Source organism: Meles meles, chromosome 7 (genome assembly GCF_922984935.1).
Source record: "Meles meles chromosome 7, mMelMel3.1 paternal haplotype, whole genome shotgun sequence".
In the NCBI taxonomy this organism is placed as follows: Eukaryota; Metazoa; Chordata; class Mammalia; order Carnivora; family Mustelidae; genus Meles; species Meles meles.
The window spans coordinates 101,645,930-101,666,573 of record NC_060072.1 but is presented as its reverse complement, the minus strand read 5'-3'; the positions used below and the strand labels follow the sequence as shown (position 1 = coordinate 101,666,573).

The window sequence follows — 20,644 nt, the reverse complement described above, 5'->3', positions numbered from 1 at the left end:
CTGTATGGTAGACGTTTGCACTGGGTAGTATTCATCTGCTGCTATAATATTTCTAGTTCACGTCTCTTTCCTAGATCTTGAAGTGACTGATAGTTTCTGTACAATGATACTATTGAGAGGAGACTCTCACACTTGATGGATATTTATCTGCTTTCGACATTACTTTCAACTGAAAAGGCCATCACATCTATTACAGGCCACCGTATCTTATTTGCAAAATTTTGTGGTAATGAAATATGAGGGAAAATATAGTAAAAAAAAGAAACATCTATAACAGAAATAATTGTAGACTTCTTAGATGTACTTAAGAAAGACAACATTAAATGAAGTGAGCTAAATAAAACACAATTTATTTTAAGACATTTATATAGATTTATTATAAAAACTCTACCTCTAATCTGTGAATCTGCCAAAACATAAGAATCCTCAATTTGAACTGATAAAAGCCTACAACAGAATCAATAGTTAATGATTACAAGTAAGTGAACAAAGACCTAACTTACAGATTCTCACCAGTACTCTTAATCCTTGGTATGCTATTAGGATCCAGATAGGACCAATTTTAGCTTCCAAGGTTTTTTGTTTTGTTTTGTTTTTAAATAGTTATAACTATTTGTATAGACTGATATTTCATGACTTTAATCTTAGACTTCTGAGAAAGAATAAAAGGCATGAAACAATCTTTATAAAGTTAAAACAATGATCCTAAGATGAAGTCTAAAATACTTAACATTGCCTACTTGGTTTTGCATGATCTATCTACTCCTGCCTGTCTAGTCTCAACTGGTACCATTTTTCTTTGCTGAGATATAACTACAACAACCTTCCCGTTACTAGACACTCCATTTTTTGCCATATGGTTCCATCTGCCTAGACGCTACTCCTATTGCTCCCAACATCTATTTAATTCCTATCATCTTTCAGATAGCCTACAAGTCACTTTCTCAGGGTATCCTCCCATAGCCTTTCCCACTTCCTTTCAAATAGTTTGGAAAAGGAGAAATAAGATGACAATTATTAGCCTAGTAGATACCAAGACTATTAAGTTAAAGAAATTACTTTTAATTACAAAATTACTAACATTTGAGCTTTACACTTGGGCCAGGGGCATATTTCTAAGCACTTTAATATATTGGTTCATTTATTCCCTTAACTACCCAATAATGCAGGTACTACTATAATTTCAAAGGCACAAAGGAACACCTTGACCAAGATTACAAAGTGTCAGACCTGTGATTAAACACTGTAATACTCGCATAGAGAAACAAAAAGGCCAATGAAAACAGCACAGAGAAACAGGAATTGGATTCATGTATATGGAGAACCATGATATATACCAAAAGCATCACCATATTAGTGGGGAATGATGTAGCTAAGTATATGGGAAAAATTAGAGCTTTACCTCACATATGTAGTCAGTTCTACTCTAATGCTTGTTTTAAAAACTTGAATATGTTAAACATGATTGATACATTAAGGAACAATAGCATAAATTTCAATATATGCTCAAGCACTACTTTAATCCACAAGCAGGGCCAGGACTAAGGGTAAGGCAAGTGAGATGCCTAGGAACCTTAATAGGAAAGGCCTCCTGAAATTCTGCTCCCTAAGTGTCTAGCTTGCTTTACTGTAGTCCCAACTGAAACAAACATAAGGTGAATGGAGAAAACTATCAGCTGTACTGAACCACATAGGAATACACAAAACATACACATTCAAACATTTTTTTTTTTAAGATGGGGATGCAGAGGGAAAGGGAGAGAATCTTAAGCGGGCTATACACCCAGCACAGAGCCCAGTGTGGGGCTCAATCTCACAACCCTGAGATCATGACCAGAGCCCAAATTAAGAGTCACACTTAACTGACTCAGTCACTCAGGCACCCCTCCACACACACTTTAATCATCTTCAAGTGTGTTACATCTGCTGTTACAACTTCTTGGCAGATTTAAGAAAACTTTTCTTCCACCACTTTGCAATAACTCAAGCTGCAACCCTTTAAATCCTACTTCTACAAGTTAACTCCATCCTTTTCAAAATAAAAATGTCAAATTTATTGTGGTAGTTACATACTTTTTAAAAACTGTGCTACCATTTTTATTATGTTTTTAATGTGTCACTGACAAAATTTTTTGAGTGCTATGTCCCAACCCCAATTTTCCCATATGCCCTGTGTTTTTTTAATTGCATGATTTTGCATATAACACGGTGATTTTTAGGAACATGTGCTATGTTACAGCAGAACTAACTGTACAAAAACTAAGTTATAGTTGGATTAAAAATGTAAATGTGAAAGTAGAAGTACAATTTTTTAAAAAAAGATATGAGAAAATCCTCATTACCTTAGAATATAGAAGAGTTGAGACAAAAAGCAAAAACTTTAAAGATAAACTTGTCAAGGTTAAAATGAAAGGCTACCTTTCAACAAAGACACCACCGAGTAAAGAGAAGATACAGACTGGAGAAGATACACCTACTCCAGATGAAGAACTCCTTTAGTTAATAAATTCCAGTTAATTTTAGTTAATAAGTTCCAGATGAAGAACTCCTTTAGTTAATAAATTAAAAGAAATTTTTTTTAAGAGGGAAAAAAAGCAATTCACAGAAATGAAAATCAGAATGGCCTCCATATGTATGAGAAAATGCTTAATCCCATTAGCAATGGGAAAGATACAAATTAACACCATACCATTAACAACATGATAATCTCATGAAGCTGGTGAACACATCATGTGCACGTGTCAACAATATCAATCTATAGAAAAGATGTGTAGTAATAGGAACTTGTATACTGCCAAAAGGGGAATAAACTAGAACCTTCACTTGGGCTGGTAGTTTGGCCACATAATCTATTAAGAATAAAGATGTGGGTCACCTGGATAGCTCAGTCAGTTAAGCGCATGCCTTCAGCACAGGTCATGATCCCAGGGTCCTGGGACTGAGCCCCATAGTGGGCTCCCTGCTGAGGAGGGAGTCAGTTTCTCCCTCTCCCTCTGCCTGCCACTCCCTCTGCTTGTGCACTCTCTCTCTCTGTGTCAAATAAATAAAAACTAAAAATAAATAAATAAAAGAACCAACTTACCACACCTTAAAAAAAAAAAAAAGATGTACATACTATACATCATGTATTGCCATTGCTAAGTTTTACCCTACAGAAACTCTTGTACAAAATTACAACTATAAGAATATATAGTGCAGGGCACCTGGGTGGCTCAGTGGGTTAAAGCCTCTGCCTTTGGCTTGGGTCGTGATCTCAAGGTCCTGGGATTGAGCCCCGCATTGGGCTCTCTTCTCAGCAGGGAGCCTGCTTCCCCCTCTCTCTCTGCCTGCCTCTCTGCCTACTTGTGATCTCTGTCAAATAAACAAAATCTTAAAAAAAAAAAAAAAAAAGAATATATAGTGCAGCATAATTTACAATAAAAAGATAGAAAAAACCTAATATCCATTATTCATACCCAAAAATATTACACAAAAATTCTAATGAAAAATACAACTACATGTATCAAGGATAAATCTCAAAACTACAATACTGAAATCCCCCCCAAATTGCAAAAGGACAAATGTAATATAACACAAATGTATAAACAATAGATGTACAGTTTGAAGAAAAATTAAAAACATGCCACCAATAGTATATATTATTTACAATCCATGCATATATATTAAAATGTATACATAAATATTTGATAATTTAATTATAAAACTAAGTAAAATAATATATAAATAATTTAAGGTAATAATAAAAATGTTTCAGGATGGTGGCTCCCTCTGACAAGTGAGGGAAGGTGATGGGACTAGGAAACATACACAGGGACATTCAACTGTTTTTGTGATGTTTTATTTTCTTAAACTAAGATATGTGTGCATAAGTGTTTTGTTACATTTTTCTTTATACTCTTCTCTCTTCCTGAAGTATTACATTAAATATGATTAACATTTTCTACTTAATATAGAATAATTTATATATACACATATGCATGGGCAAAAATGAAGCGGAGTCAAATGCATAGACTGAATATTGAGGTCAAAACTAATAAAGTTAAGTGACAGTCAACAAATGAAAAGAGTTTCAAGCATAAAAATAAGTAGTTATAAATACAACTTGGGTTTGTTTTTTTTTTAAAGATTTTATTTATTTTGGCAGGGGAGGAACCAAGGGGTAGCAAAAGGGACAAGCAGACTCTGTACTGAGTGTAGAGGTCAATGTAGGGCTCAATCCCAGGGCCCTGACATCATGACCTGAACCGAAACCAAGAGTCCCACACTTAACCAACTGAGCCACTCGGGCGTCCCCTTAGATTTTTCTTTTTAATTGTGATAAAAATATGTATAGCAAAATGTACAAAATGCACAGTTTGTTTTACTATGTATTTTTGGAAGAAATTTGTAGGTTTATGTTATCTCTTATATTTATTTTTTCTGTCTTATATTATCTCTTCCAAACATGAATTAGCATTAAATTTTAATTAAAAAACTGACATGAGCTTTGGAGAATTTTCTTTGGAAAAACATGATTTATTTGATTATTTCTAAATTTATCAAATTATGTTTCTGACATATAATAATGTATTCATTCTGAAGAAATTATTTCTTTTAGGTAACTAGAGCAACCAGTAAGTAAACCAGAAAAATAGAAATGACTGGGTGATATCTCAAAAGAAAAAAAAAAAGCACATAAGAAACAAAGTACAGATTATAACCCTTGATATCTTGGAAAATAATACAAGCAAAACAATAAAAAACCCTACAATTGACATACATACTTATTTTAAGCTGACTTAACTTTTAGTATGAAGTGTTACATTATAAATTTGCAACTATCTAAAATTCATCTAAATACTAATCTGCAAATATCCAGAGATCCAAAAGTATGGAAGAGAAATTAATTGCTTTGTGACAAATGTACCAATTTAAGTTTCTTTTTTTTTTTTTTTAAGATTTTATTTATTTATTTGTCAGAGAGAGAGAGAGAGGGAGCACAGGCAGAGTGGCAGGCAGAGGCAGAGGGAGAAGCAGGCTCCCTGCCGAGCAAGGAGCCTGATGTGGGACTGGATCCCAGGATGCTGGGATCATGACCTGAGCCGAAGGCAGCCACGTAACCAACTGAGCCACCCAGGCGTCCCCCAATTTAAGTTTCTTGCAAGAAGGAGTCTATGCCTTATAGATGAGTCCAAAGGTGAAATATTTCTGAGTAATACTGAGACAAGTGACTGTGTTTCCATATAAAAAGCCATGATGTACATGTACCAAAATTTGATCAAGATTATTTATGATTGAGGCCTCTGGCTGTAGCTTAATGACTTCCATTTCCCTCTGTTTCGTGGGTTACAAGGAATTTTATGAGCACCTCACAATTGCATTAATCATGATTCTCACATAGTAGTACACCAATAGGAAAAATTTTTATCATAATGTTAATATGGGTTCAAAAATTAGTAAAGAAAATCTTACAGAGATAAAAGTCTAAGGTCATCAAACTCTCAAATCCTTCAGAGATGACCTACAATCCTCCAGCATATCTCCAGACAGCCTTCTCCATTTACAGTAACTTCAAAACTAGAATGTGCTAGGACCAGAACTTTGGGAGTTTGGTATGTTGGAAGAACTGACTGAATGATGTCAGAGTTCATGACAAGGGGAAGAAATACTACATAAGGCTAGAGAGGTAGACTGGACTGAGACTAACCAATGCCTTTAAGGTAATGCTAAGGATTTTTATCCTAAGTGTAATGGAAAGCTACTGTACGATTTTTAGCACGGAAGAGATATGATCTGATTCACATTTCATGAAGACCACTGGAAATACCTCACAGGATTACTGGGAAGATCAAATGTTTAATAAATCAAAAAATCACATAAAGCTATGAGTACTTCAGAAAGGTCTAAATTATATGGTGCTAAATATTCTGAAGGCATCAAGAAAGACAATTTGTACTGTGGTTGGGCCAGAATAGTTTTCAATGGCTCCAGAGAAGATGGGTCAATTTCAGGATCCCACACAAATTTAAGTTAATTTTAAGACAGTCCTCAAAAGGGCGCCTGGGTGGCTCAGTGGGTTAAGCCGCTGCCTTCAGCTCAGGTCATAATCTCAGGGTCCTGGGATCGAGTCCCACATCGGGCTCTCTGCTCAGCGGAGAGCCTGCTTCCCTTCCTCTCTCTCTGCCTGCCTCTCTTGTGATTTCTCTCTGTCAAATACATAAAAAAAAAAAAAAAAAAAAAAAAAAAAAAAAAAAAAAAAGACAGTCCTCAAAAGCTGAAAAGTTACTATAACAACTAAAAAAGCCAGATTTTTTTCCCTTTTCTTTCTTTCTTTTTTTTTTTTTTGTGGGGGTGGGGTAAAGATAGAGTTCTAAAAGTTTATACTATTTTTTTTTAAAGATTTTATTTATTTAATTGACAGAGAGAGAGATCACAAGAAGGCAGAGAGGCAGGCAGAGAGAGAGAGGAGGAAGCAGGCTCCCTGCGGAGCAGAGAGCCCGATGCGGGGCTTGATCCCAGGACCCTGAGATCATGACCTGAGCCGAAGGCAGCGGCTTAATCCACTGAGCCACCCAGGTGCCCCTAAAAGTTTATACTGTTTTTATACACACCACAAGCAAACTTAAGGAAAGATAAATACAGGCTAATGAAAGATTGAGAAAACAGCCCTAGACATAAAGAGGTTTAAAAGTATGGGAAAAGGGGAAATATCAACAGCTGCATTTAAGAAATCATAGAGCTGGGGTGCCTGGGTGGCTCAGTGGGTTAAAGCCTCTGCCTTCGGCTCAGGTCATGGTCCCAGGGTACTGGGATCGAACTCTGCATCGGGCTCTCTGCTTGGTCAGGAGCCTGCTTCCTTTCCTCTCTCTCTGCCTGTCTCTCTGCCTACTTGTAATCTCTGTCTGTCAAATAAATAAATAAAATCTTTAAAAAAAAAATCACAGAGTTAATGAATGCATAGTTCTTTCCTTTTTTTGATTAGCACATTTATACAAACAACTTTTGATAAGTGATTCCTGCTTAATTTCCTAACACTGACATATATGTAACATCATTTATTTCTTAAAACCCTACCTTTTTCTCTTCAAAGTAGATATAAAACATTCTTCTACAACTAAGAAAATACACAAATATTTCAGCCTAATCCAATGTAGCACACAATTTCAGAAAGACATGTATAACTATCTTACACAGGATTAGCAGAATAAACAACTCTCGATGTTAATTCACTCTAAGATTAATTCTCTTAATGATATACTATTTAAGTTAGATTTACACAGCAAGAGCATAAAACCATTTTCAATACTAAAGGAGATATCGATAATTTCTAGCATTTTAAATCATTATAAGCCAGATAATTCACAGGCTTTTTAAAAAGTACCAAACTATAACTCAGGATTTCATTATTTCAGCAAAATTTAACTGAAATCTGAAAGCTATACTGAAAGCTATACATAACTGAAAGCTATGGAGTTCTTTCAAATAAAACAATGGCCTGGTTAATCTCTTTATATCTTCATTTTAAATTTCAAGTATTTCCAACCTATTTTCTGCTTTGCACATTAAATTCATCAGTTAGCAAGAACTAATTTTTATGACCTCTTTTTACTTCTAAACTAAGACAAAAAAGGAACTCAGGAAGGAGGCCAAGTAGGATTGTGAAAGTGAAAAGAAAACCCATAGAATGGGAGAAAATTTTGCAAATCATCTCTACGAAAAGTGATTTGTATCTAGAATATATAAACTCTTAAAACTCAATAATACAACTAATTTAATTTAAAAATAAGCAAAGGATCTATACAAATGGCTAATACACACATATGAAAAGATGTGCAACATCATTAGCCATTAAGAAAATGCAAGTCAAAACTATAATGAGATACCACTTTGTATCTGCTAAGATGGCTATAATCAAAAGACATTAACAAGTGCCGTCAAGGATGTAGAAAATTGGAACCCTCATACTGTTGATGGCAATGTAAAATGCTGCGCCCACCTTGGAAAAGACACCAAGGAATTCCACTCCTAGGTATATACTCAAGATAAATCAGTTTTGTATATACAAACAAAAGTATGTACACATAACAAAAAGTTATGTCTACACAAAAACTTGCACATAAATTATTCACAGCAAGATTATTCTTAAGAGCCAAAAATGTGAAAAACCTAAACGTCCATCAACTGATGAAGGGATGAATTCAATGTGGTATATTATCTATACAATGGAATATTATTCAGTAATAAAAAGAAATGAAGTACTAATACTTCACGAAAGAAGCCAGACACAAAAGTTACATATATGATTCCACTTATATGAAATATCCAAAACTGCCAAATCTATAGAATAAAAAGTAGATTAGTAGCTACCTAGAGCAGGGGGATCCAAGGAGAAACTGGGGGAAGCAGAGGACTGCTAATAGGTATGGAGGATTTGGGGGCGGGTGATAAAAAATATTCCAATACTGATTAAAGTAATGGTTGCACAATTCTGTGAGTATACTGAAACCCAGTAAAATTACACATTTTAACTGGAAAAATTATACAATGTCAATTGTATCACAATAAAGCTGTTACTTTTTTTAAGAGTGGAAGGATATATATCTGCATGAGATTATTAGGGATGATTTTACAGAGATTTTTAAAAAGATTTTATTTATTTATTACAGAGAGAATGCACACACAAGAATGAGAGAGAGAAAGAGAGATCAGGGGCAGTGGGAGAGGGAGAAGCGGACCCCCTGCTGAGCAGGGAGCTCAACACAGGGCTCCAGGACCTTGGGATCATGACCTGAGCCAAAAGCAGACACTTAACTAACTGAGCCACCCAGGTACCCCTAGGGATTGGTGTTGAGCTTGGTTCTGAAGTAAGTGAAGGTCAGGAATTAGTAAAATGTATTTGAAATAATGTGAATAACGTGTAATGGCCTATGAGGCAGAAACGAGTAAATAATTTCCAAGAAATGGGAACCACCATCAGTATTAAAGCAGAGTTATATTAATAGAAATAAAACTGCTAAGACTAGAATGCTAAACCAAGGACAGAGCACCCCAAAATCTTATTTTTAATTTGCCAAAGCTGGGTGCCTAGGTGGCTCAGTGGGTTAAGCCTCTGCCTTCAGCTCAGGTCATGATCTCAGGGTCCTGGGATAGAGCTCTACATAGGACTCTCTGCTCATCGGGGAGCCTGCTTCCCCCTCTCTCTCCACCTGCCTCGCTGCCTACTTGTGATCTCTCTCTCTCTCTGTGTCAAATAAATAAATAAAATCTTAAAAAAAAAAATGCCGAAGCTATCATTGCCTGATTTTAAAACTTCAAAGTAAAACTCAAACTCAAAAAGTTGTTTCCATAATATGGGTATGTCTCTATCACTCACAGGCAAGCAACACAGTTTAAAATGCAGGCTTTCAAGGTGATTGTCTAGGTTATAATCTCTGCTCTATCACTTTTGATTATGTACATGTAACTCTATACCTTGGTTTTTGTATCTGCAAAATGAGAATACTATCACTTCATATATGTATAAAGCTCTTAACATGTAATAATTTTTGTAACCATCACTGTAACTATTTGGTACATGTAACTACTTAACTTTACCTCTCCAGAGAATTAAGTTTCTACAGCTTGAAATCCATTCAAATTTGTGAATATAAATTTTCTATCTATATCCAAGGTAAACCCCTTGATTAAACCGTTAAACTCTGTCAAGCTGTTAAAATATATTGTTAAACAATATAAAGCAACCCAAATTATCAGGTCTTTTTTTTTTTTTAAGGTTTATTTATTTTATTTGACAGACAGAGATCACAAGTAGGCAGAGAGGCAGGCAGGGGGAGGGGGGGACCAGACTCCTCACTAAGCTGAGAGCCCGATGTGGGGCTCAATCCTAGAACCCTGAGATCATGACCTGAGCTAAAGGCAGAGGCTTAACCCACTGAGCCACCCAGGCGCTCCTCAGATCTCTTTTACCATGATCATTTCACCCTATCATTCTTAATCTCTTTCAGTAAAATTTTACTCAAGGAACTTGATGATTTTTTCACTGAAGTAAATAATTTTGTCTCTGGTGCTCCAGGTTTTTATTTAACTGGCCCTCTAAAACTTAGAATTGCCTGGCCTCAAAGCCACTCTTAGATTTGTCTGTGAGAGCCTTTGACTTCCTTTCACAAAGGAAGTCCTTTCTATGGCTACTTCTGCTACAAGATTTTTCTTAACAGTAAGGAATTACCAAACTAATATCTGGGTCTTCCAAAGTTAAAAGGAGAGAAGAGACAGCTAGCTCTCCTCCTCATGGAGAAGAAAAGGGAGTCATTACCCTCCTTTTGTGGGTGAGAGCTATAAGGAAACCATGCAGAATCCTATTGATGAAAGCAGTAAAAGTGTTGTAGGTATAACCAAATACAGGTTAATTCTACAGAGGTTTTCTGCCTCATATTACAATCTGAACTTCTCCTTTTGGAGGAGCAATTCTTAATTATTACTTCAGATAAGTCATTTTAATCTGTATCCAAAACTAAGATCACTTACTACCAGTCTTATTCTAGGTTTCTTTAGTAGTGACTTCTATATAAACTGGATAAAACTGAAAGGAACTCTCTTGTTTAAAGAATAGATGGAAAAAGAGTGTGGAGAAAAGACTTCAAGGGAAAAAATAAAAGAGAGAGTATGAATTACAGTGGAAACTGAGGAAATGAAAATGAAAGGCACAAACTGAATTGAGGAAGAAAAACAATTTACTAACTGCTGAGTAACTCTATATAGGAAGAACTAAGAAGGAATATAATTTAATGAAATATTATTTGCATTATATTTGAATAGTGACAGCATGAAAACATTTTTTAAAAAGATTTTATTTATGTATTTGACGGAGGGAGAGAGAGAACAGTGAGGGAAGGGAGAGATAAGCAGGCTCCACGCTAAGTGTAGACCCTGACTCAGAGCTCCATCTCACAACCCTGAGATATGACCTGAGCTGAAATCAAAAGTTGAGGCACCCAGTACCCCCAAAACATTTCTAATACTAAGGAGATACTGATAATATCTGGTATTTTAAATCATTATAAATCAAGTACTTACACTAGCTCTGAACTCATCAAACACTTGCAAAACGAGGTAAATAAGAGCACTTACTTCAAAAGCTGCATTAATTATAAAGCATTTAGAACAGCTTTCCAGAAGCAAAACATCAAGATTTTCTATACATGCTATCGTATCTGAACTAAACAGGCATAATACACAAGTTTAAAATAAAATGGTAGAACTCTACTAAGAGATTCCATTTAAAAAGAAAAAATGTCCTTTTTTTTTCTTTTGAAGTGAAACTAACATTTAAAAATGCATCTTCAAATTAAGTGATTTGGGGGCCTGAATTAAAGCCCTAGACTACTTGTGTTCAAATCCCAGATTACTGTGTGAACACTTGAGCCTAGGATTCCTATTCTGTCAAATGTGAATTACATTACATTCACATTCTAGTGCCCTAGAATTATAGTGGTAAGTAATTAAGTTAACGTAATAAGTACTTAAAACAGTACCTAGCACATGGTGTTTTCAAATATAATACTACACATCATGGCCTGGAAAACTAAGCTTTTCTTAGTATACATATGTGTGAGCAAAATTAGTATTTGTCACAAAACTATTCTGCAAAAAGAATATTTAATAACTTAAGTGTGCTAATGGGAAAATGGTATGATTTAGAAAAAAAAATAATAAAGCCTGAATGTCACTCAATAGATAAATGAAATCACAGACTAAAAAGCTCTGGATCTTCCTAGCAAATAAGGTACACAATTTTAGATTCACTAACAACTTAGAAGTGATTTAAAAACGTATAAAGCTTAAATTAGGAAAAATTGCCTTTCTAGATTTTAAGCAACTAAAATGTGAAAAATATGTTCTAATAATGTCACTATTTCTGTCCTTATTTTCACTGATTTACCAACACAAAAAAAAACCCATTTTGCTTTTTGGTCTCATTTCCTGCAAATGATATGACATATGCCCTAATTTAATAGTTGACACTTTGGCACAACTAAAATCAATATTTACAGTAATAATAATGTAAAAATTCCTTTAACAAATATATACTAAACTGTTTGTGGAGTTTATATTAATAGTGTCCCTTTACCTTATGAACTGATTTGTCATTATAAGGTTATTCTCTTTTAGTATTAATCAAAGTTGCACAAAAAGAGACCATATAAAATAAAGCCTCAAAGATTTCTAAGTAAAAGAGCAGAAATCGAAGGAAAGCCCTAAAACTGAATCAATGTCTTCTAATATGAAAACCTCAAAGATCTGATGGACTATTCCTTGCCTATTTATTAAAACAAAAATATCATATACATTTGAAAGTACTCTAAATACAAATTAAAGTTACTCTCTGAAGTACCTTAAATCTACTAGAGTTATTAGGGTTTATGCAAAAATGACACACAAAATCTAATTTGTAAAGTTGGCTATGCATTACCATTGAACATACATAAAAATTTAAAACATCACACATAAAAGTTAGTGAAAATGACTGGTCGAAGAGTAACATTTAATAAAAATGGGGAAATAAAGCAGTGATTTTGATGATCTGTAGTTATCTGTTTACTTATATATCCAAAGAGTATTCCATAACCCACAACTTGTCTTTATAACTCATTTATTTAATTACCCATCCCCCATATATAGGTTCCTCTATCCCTAATATACTTAACATGTAATGTACTTTAAAAATTTTTCCTTTTGTCTCATGAAGAAAAATCACCAAGTACCTGAAGATTTAGTTATCTTTCATTCAATCTAAGTTAAACAAGTTCTAGTTCCTTTATCATTATTTCTATAGTAACTAAATTCAAACAGTCTTGTTCATGGTTTTCTAATGACCTCCTTTGAGCTAAAATAAAGATTAGGAAACAGCATTATGAGACTACTTTACTCCTTCTAATAATGCAGATCAGTGTCACTTTCATACCTCACCTTTTTAAGCATCAATTTGGACTTGTCACCATAAAGTCTAGTATTAAGTTTGTTAGTAAATATATTAATAACTTTAATTAATAACTTCTAAATAAAGTTCATTCTTCCTCATCTTAGACTTGTGTACTTATTTTCATCTCTAGAAACTCAGTCTGCAGATAAAAATCATTCACTATTTACAAATAAACAGAAACTCTAGTTTTCAAGCAGAATCAAACCTTGCCTAAGTGTTAGTTATCTACCAGGATAATATAAACAATCCTATCCAAAAACTGCTTACAAACTACTTAATGAAATTAAGATTCATTTTCATTAGTTTATTCATTTTAAAGCACTTTGAGGCACTTTATTCATTTAAGGCACCATAACAACAAAAATTAGTATGAAGTTTTCAAGAATAAACTTAGAGTAAACCTTCCATTTTTTCTCAATAGTCATCAGTCTTTTTCAATATGGTTATACACACATACCAAGATAATGTTCCATCTGCATATGGCCCATTTCAGCTACAAAATAGCAGACTGAATTTGCCCAAATAACCATAAATGACTAATCCAATCATCTTTTTAAAAGACATTAAAAAGAGAAACAACTTTTTAACAAGTTAAAAACAAGTTTTAATGAGTCCCCAACACATGAGCCCAAGTAACAACTAAATTATTAAATCTTCACCAGTTCTCTAATCATGCATACATAATGAAATGTGTATTTATCAAATTATTCTCCCTAAAACTCTGAATCAAACTTTTGCTCTGAACTATTTCCTTTTTTTGACAGATTTCACCTAATTGCAAATTAACTGGCTTACATTTAAACCAAACTGGTTTTTGCAAGTCCTCAGTACCATCCTATCCCGGCCTTCTTCCCCTTTAACTAATAGAGGTAATCAATCAAGGACAAAAATTTTCACATTCTGGGGCACCTGGATGGTACAGTTAGTTAAGCATCTGACTCTTGATTTCAGCTCAGGTTGTGATCTTAGGGTCTCTCAGGGTCCTGAGATGGAGCCTGCTTTAAAAAAATAAAAAAAAGATTCTCTCCCACCCCACCACTGCCCCTCTCCACCCCTTCTCAAATAAATAAATCTTTTTTTTTTAAAGATTTTATTCATTTATTTGACAGACAGAGATCTCAAGTAGGCAGAGAGGCAGGCAGAAAGAGAGGAGGGACCCGCTGAATGGAGAGCCAGCTGCGGGGCTCGATCCCAGGACCCTGGGATCATGACCTGAGCGGAAGGCAGAGGCTTTAACCCACTGAGCCACCCAGGCGCCCCTCAAATAAATAAATCTTAAAAGAAAAAAAAAAGTCCACATTCTGCTGTTATCTAAATATGTGGGCTTCAGTTTCCTTTCCTTTAAAATGAAAGCGCTGACTTTCATTTTAAAATGAAAATCAAATTTATGGACTTCCAGTATTCTATACAATAGATCTTTAAAACGATTTACAGTAACTGTGAAAAAGCAAAAATACTTTTATATGAAAAATGTCAAACTTAAAGTTTAATGCTCACAATACACACACTGTTCGTATCATCCCATAGTGTCAACACCAATTATTACCCAGAATACCAAAAGCATACAACATTAAAAAAAAGTAACATCCATCTGAATAACAGCCATATTTAAACTTACAGATTTCTATTTTATGGAAATCCACATTTATCTTTTTATAAGGTGGTAAAAGGCTAGGTGAATTAAGAAAGTTTAAGTGTTCTTTAACAAATAAAAGGAAGCAAAGATTTATCTTTAATAAACCACAGACCAAGATAAACATGTGTCCTAGGAAATATCCAATTTCTGCACATGAATAAATATCTCACACTTACCTGAACAATAATGATTATTAAATCATCTAATGATGATTAAGATTTTTTTTGTTGTAATGCAACAAGTGCATGCTTACACCCTTAGAGATTTTTATCATATAAACACAGAATCTATGTAGCCTAACAAAATATGAAAAAGGTACCAAGACTTAGATCAAAATACTTAAATTCAAGTCCCAAGACTGCCATCTACTAGCTTACTTGAAAATCTCCTAGTACTACAGCATTTTATCAGAAGTAAACGAAGATGACAAGAAAGTAAAATTTAATGTTATCTCATAAACGTAATATTTTGGAATATGTCACTGAATGAAGATAAAACCCCGACAATGAAATTATTGTCCATTTCACTGATGAAGACATTGAGATACAATGATTTAAATGAACTCTCCTCGAAGTCATATTGCAGGTTAAGTGGTGAAACGGTGACCTAACTACGTCTAAATCTTATGTTGCTTCCACTAAGTCATAGAGGAGTATGTGGAAAAAAAACTCCGTAAATTATATACCACTGTTATGGTGACAACGGGACATGAAAATAATTGTTACTACAGTAAAGAAGCACACTACCCTTCCTAATAAACAGAGCACTTGCTCTTTATGTTACATACTCACATACTTAAGTTATTCTGAATACCACTTACTATGGCCGACAAGTATTAAAATCTACACATACTTCCTTCAGTATTTTAAGTATATCCTTTGGTATTTTATAAGTCTGAGTATTAGCAAGTGACTTAAGCCTCAAGCAGACTTATCTACTTTTTGCAGGCCTACGTTATCCCTCAAACAGGAGGGAAGGGCTGCGCTTCTAAGAGAAACGCGGCCGGTTTCTATCAAGCCTCCACTAAAGCACAAGACCACGTGGTATTTCTCATTAGCCTAAGGTTCCGTACTCCTCTCCCTCCTTTTGACAAGGAACTGGAAACTAGGGTTTCCTTCTCTTAAGTGGCGCCCTGACACATGCCACCTGTGTAGTAAGAACCGCAAACATCCTGCAGCCTGCCTCCCGGAAGAATACAAGAATCAGAATAACAAGGAACTTAAATGCTGACAATGCCGGGAAAGGAAATGACTAGAGAAGGAAAGAGGGTGAGATCTCGATAAGCCGCGGGACCTCGACCTGTCAAAAACTGAGACTCACGCCGAACGACTATAACCTATCATTCGGGAAGGCCTGAGGTGGGAGCGGCACTACGGAAGGAAGGAGGACGGAAAGAACTGTGTGAGTCCCCGTCGCCGCTCCCCTGAAGCCTCTCAGCACGCCCCGACAAGCCACGAACCCTGGCCCTCATCTCGGGTCCAATCTTCACCCCAACATTTCGGCAGCAACCAAAATCCTGCTGCCCAGTGCGGCCGCCGCCGGACCTGCCCGCACCTGTCACTAGCAAAAGACACCAGCCCGCAGTTCCCTCCCAGTTCTCCACCATCCTCCCGCAACCTCGGCCATCTCAATCTCTTTCTCTCACCAGGTGTCCCCTTTCCGGAGCGAGGTTTTGAGCAGCGTCGCGATGTCAGACCGCTGGATGTCCAGATCTGCCGCTCCGCCTTCCGCCATCTTCTTCCACTAGCGGTAGCGGAGGCGGCAGCGACGGCGGCGGCACGCCCCAGAGCATTGTGGGAATGGCGTCCCGCGGCCCCTCCCAGTCGGCAGGTCGAAACCAAAAGAGACGGGGGGGTTGGGGGGAGCGCCTCGGGACAAGAGTTGGTCCCGGGGGCGGACTGAGTACGCTGCCGCGGTTTGCTGCCCCCAATCGGCCCCCGCCCGTCCAGCATCTCGCCTTGGCCTCCTCTGGCTCGGGACAGCCGGGTTTTAACTCTTCTCTGTGAGGGCCCTCTGTCCTCTCTCAGCAGCGGTGCCACCGCCCCGTCCATCCTCGACTTCTGCTTCCCCTCCCTCTTTCTCACAGGCGCCTGAGAACCCTTATTTGCGCATTCACTCACGCTTGAGGATAGGGTGGGGCGGGGGGCGTGGAGACGGCTAAGATATGGCAGCAAATTTTAACAGCTCTGAGGCATTAGTCCTTCCGTTGCTAGTCGCGGAACCCAAGCTCGGTGAATTTTGGCCCCAACAAAGAACAATCCGAAACCGAACGCTTGGTCTCAGTGCCCTTCTTGGGCTCCTTCCTGCCCTCCTACTCCTGCTGTAGGTGGAAACCTTTTATAGGCTCTTTGTGACGCCTCCCCAGGCACACCCAGACGCTAAACTGCAGTGAAAAACATGTCCCAGTTCCTCGGTGAACACGGAGTGAAATATGTATCAAATAATGCCAGGTACTAAAAGGGAAGGAAACGTGCCTGAAAACCTTTATCCTCGATGTTACAAAGTAACATTTTCTTAACCACATCTTCCCATGTGTATTTACCGGCCATTATTTAGTAACACCAGCTTTTATTGTAGCTAATTATGTTACAAACGGGGAAATCCAGTCTCAAAATCAAATGCTGGGGTCACACAGTAGGTGGAGAGATAAGTTTATATAAAACCCAAGTTCAAACCCCGGGTGCTGTTTGTCCGCTAGAGCACACTACCTCTCCTTTTGAAAACCCGGCATGTATTAATGGGGTTGCCCTGGTTTCATCTTTGTTTTTTCTTCTCCTTTAAAACCTCTGTACAGCTGGTGGCTAGCATTGTGCTCCCTAACATAAAAGCACCACCTAAATATTTGTTTCAAATGAACTGGGGAAAAACTTCTTGAATATTTCCAAGCAAGAGGAGGTCCAGAAATTTGACTAAGGATAATAAAAATTATGTGAAAAGTCTAAAAGATAGATAAGAATTCCCGCGTGATCTGCTGTTCCCTATTTTTAATGTGGGAATGTGGAATCTGGTGGGAATTCAATAAAGAAGAATGCAATTATGCTAGTAAGAAGTATTGAGTCCTTCCAAGTTAGTGCATACTGGCATTACGATGTGTATCAGCATCATAGTTGCTTATTTTCCTCATAATAAAACTATTTTGCACTATCACATCATCCTTGATTTGAGAGTCTGAAAGAAGCTTCCAGTTACTGCTCTTTCTTACATTATTTGAGTTTTCTTATGACAGGTTAAAAAAATTAGTTTCTCTAACCATGAGTATCATCAAAGGGTCACATTTCCCTCCTCCCAGCCACCTCTGAAAGACAGCAAAGTATTTTTTCAAGGAGAGGCAGCATGATATGGGAAGAATATTGGAGTCATATGAACAGGGGTTAAAACCTCACCTCAACCTCTAGCTGCGAAGTACTTAACTTTTAGTTTAATCATGAAATTAGGGATGTTAATACTTACCTTAAAGGCTTTTTATGAAGATTAAATGGGATAATATATGTTTATTGCCTGAGACATGAAAGCCAATCAGTGAATGCTAATGTTGTTTACTGGTGACAGGATAAATTTTATAGTATATAAATTATATCTCAATAAAGCTGTTAAAAAGATTGTCACAGACTTTGAAGGAAAACCATGCTATCATTTTATAAACATAGCATAATTGAGAAGTGATGCCTCATGCACGCTCTGCTATTCAGTTTCCTTTCAAAGAAAATGCACATTTGAAATGCTGAAGCCTGTAACCTTGCAACAAAGTAAAATTTTCATTTGTACTACATTTAAGGCAATGAGTTAACTATACATACATATGTAAGTTCAATGTTAATTTGAATTATACATCAGATTTGTGAGGTCATTTTGTAGACCTATTTAGTTGCCTTCAGAGATAGGAAAGAAATAACAGTTACATTATTGTATTTAGTAAGCATTTAAGAGAGAGTTCTAAGACCAGTTCTAAAACTTTAAAATATTAACTTGTTCCTCGTAGCAATCTATGAGGTTGGTATTATTATTATTTTTTAAAGATTTTATTTATTTGACAGAGATCACAAGTAGGCAGAGAGAGGAGGAAGCAGGCTCCCCGCTGAGCAGAGACCCCCCCCCCAATGTGGGGCTTGATCCCAGGACCCCGGGATCATGACCCGAGCCGAAGGCAGAGACTTTAACCCACGGAGCCACCCAGGCGCCCCAATTATTATTCCTATTATGTAGAGGTGGATTGAGGCAATTGACAGAATTCCAATTTGAAACCAGGAAGTCTAGCTCCAGAATCTAGAAGTTTGGGTAAGTTTTAATTTTTCTACCAATCTTTATGATCTTTTTCCCTCAGTTATATTTAGAAACAGTTGACATACATTACTGCATAAGTTTAGGGAGTACAACATAATGGTTTATTTACATATATTATGAAATTGATCTTGATTATAGCAGTCAACTTTCTAATGACCTCAGTTTACTAATTTATGGAAATTTGGATTATTTTACTCATACTTCTTTCAATTATGAAGCAAAATGAGACTGTTTATAATCATTGAATTGGTTGAGGTCCACTTCCCTTCTGAATTGGTAGTAATTGATGAGAAAAGTTTACTTTCTCTTGCATCGCATAGATAAATATAAGCCAGGACTTACATTATTTATACAGAATCACCGTCTTGATGCTTCCCTTAGTTAACTTTGCAAAAATGTACTGGCTTTGTTCAAGTATTTGCTTGGTGATCATCATTATATTCTCACATTCTCTCATACTTTTCTTGCCCACTAAAACTTTAACCTAGGGCTTTGAGAAGGGGAAAAGAGTATGCTGAGAAGTTAAGAACTTAGGCTGGATATGAACAAAGTGTACCTTACAAAAAGGCAGAGTCAGTTTTGAAATTAGAGATACTCTAGGAAGGGTTCCTTTATCTTCGAATAATTCCCCTTTCTACTCACTGATGTTTAAATAATCCCTTTCAGAGAGGTTCTTATATATACCAATCAAAAGATAGTACTTCAGAGGCGCCTGGGTGGCTCAGTGGGTTAAAGCCTCTGCCTTCGGCTCAGGTCATGATCCCAGGGTCCTGGGATTGAGCCCCACATTGGGCTCTCTGCTCTGCAGGGAGCCTGCTTCCTCCTCTCTCTCTGCCTGCCTCTCTGCCTAGTTGTGATTTCTCCCTGTCAAATAAATAAAATATTAAAAAAAAAAGATAAGTGTACTCTTAATTCCCTTTATCTATTAAAAAAAAAAAGATAGGACTTCAAATGTAAATACTTTGGGAAAGAATAAGGTTTAGACCTGAGGTGTCAAATGAGAGCCAGTTTTCAACCTGGGATGGACTAGAGAAAAAAAGAAAAAACACTGTTTTTTTTAAAAAAGCTGAATGGAAGAAAATACAAAGACGTTCAAGACAAGGTTTGTCTAACTCACAATATTGTTTGATGCTGGCTACATGAGCCTAAGGAAAAATCTTCCAGAATGAACACGTCCCTGTACAGAACAATGATTGATACCTTGCTGTCTTTGTTTTTCAATTCTTACCATCTTTGTTTTCAGTAAGCACTATTTCACTTTTCCTTCCACCTTTTTATTCCTCTACAGCTATTACCTCTAATAAACCCCTCTCCCCCTGATTTTATTCACCTCTCTAAACCATCCTTTTCTCTTTTGTAATTTTATAATTCCCTCTCCCATTACTAGCTCTCTAAATAACTAAAAGGCAGTGGAAAGGCGGGGGAGTAGTGCAGACACCAAAGCAGCATGTAGTAAACTATTTAATCTATTAATGATATTTGAAACTTGAGATACGAATAAAAATTGTAAATGCCATGATGCAGTTTTTAAAACTTAAAAAAAAAATACAGAGCCTCCTTATTTCAGACAAAGGTTAGGTCCTGACAAAGAGAAAGAAAAAGTAGTAAAATAATACAATGTCTTGTACAGAGGGTCAGTGTACTTGGATTTTGAGTAGGGCTCAGTGCTACTAAGTAGCTGGGTAACCCTTGTCAAATCATTTAATTTCCCTGAGCATTAATTTCTTCATTATAAAATAGGGTGATTAAACTCTTCAAGGGATAAAACC

At 36.3% G+C, this 20,644-nt stretch overlaps 1 protein-coding gene across 4 annotated transcripts in view; it reads right to left on the bottom strand.

Annotated features, from left to right (window-relative positions):
- Positions 1–16,368, bottom strand: part of USP15 (ubiquitin specific peptidase 15) — a 118,210-nt gene extending 101,842 nt beyond the window's left edge. For all 4 annotated transcript variants that reach the window (XM_046012260.1, XM_046012261.1, XM_046012262.1 and 1 more), the window contains exon 1: positions 16,240–16,368. In XM_046012260.1, coding sequence (XP_045868216.1) covers positions 16,240–16,328 — 89 coding nt within the window. In that variant the 5' untranslated portion in view covers positions 16,329–16,368. The remainder of the gene's footprint in view (positions 1–16,239) is intronic.
- Between the last annotated feature and the right edge of the window lie 4,276 nt (positions 16,369–20,644).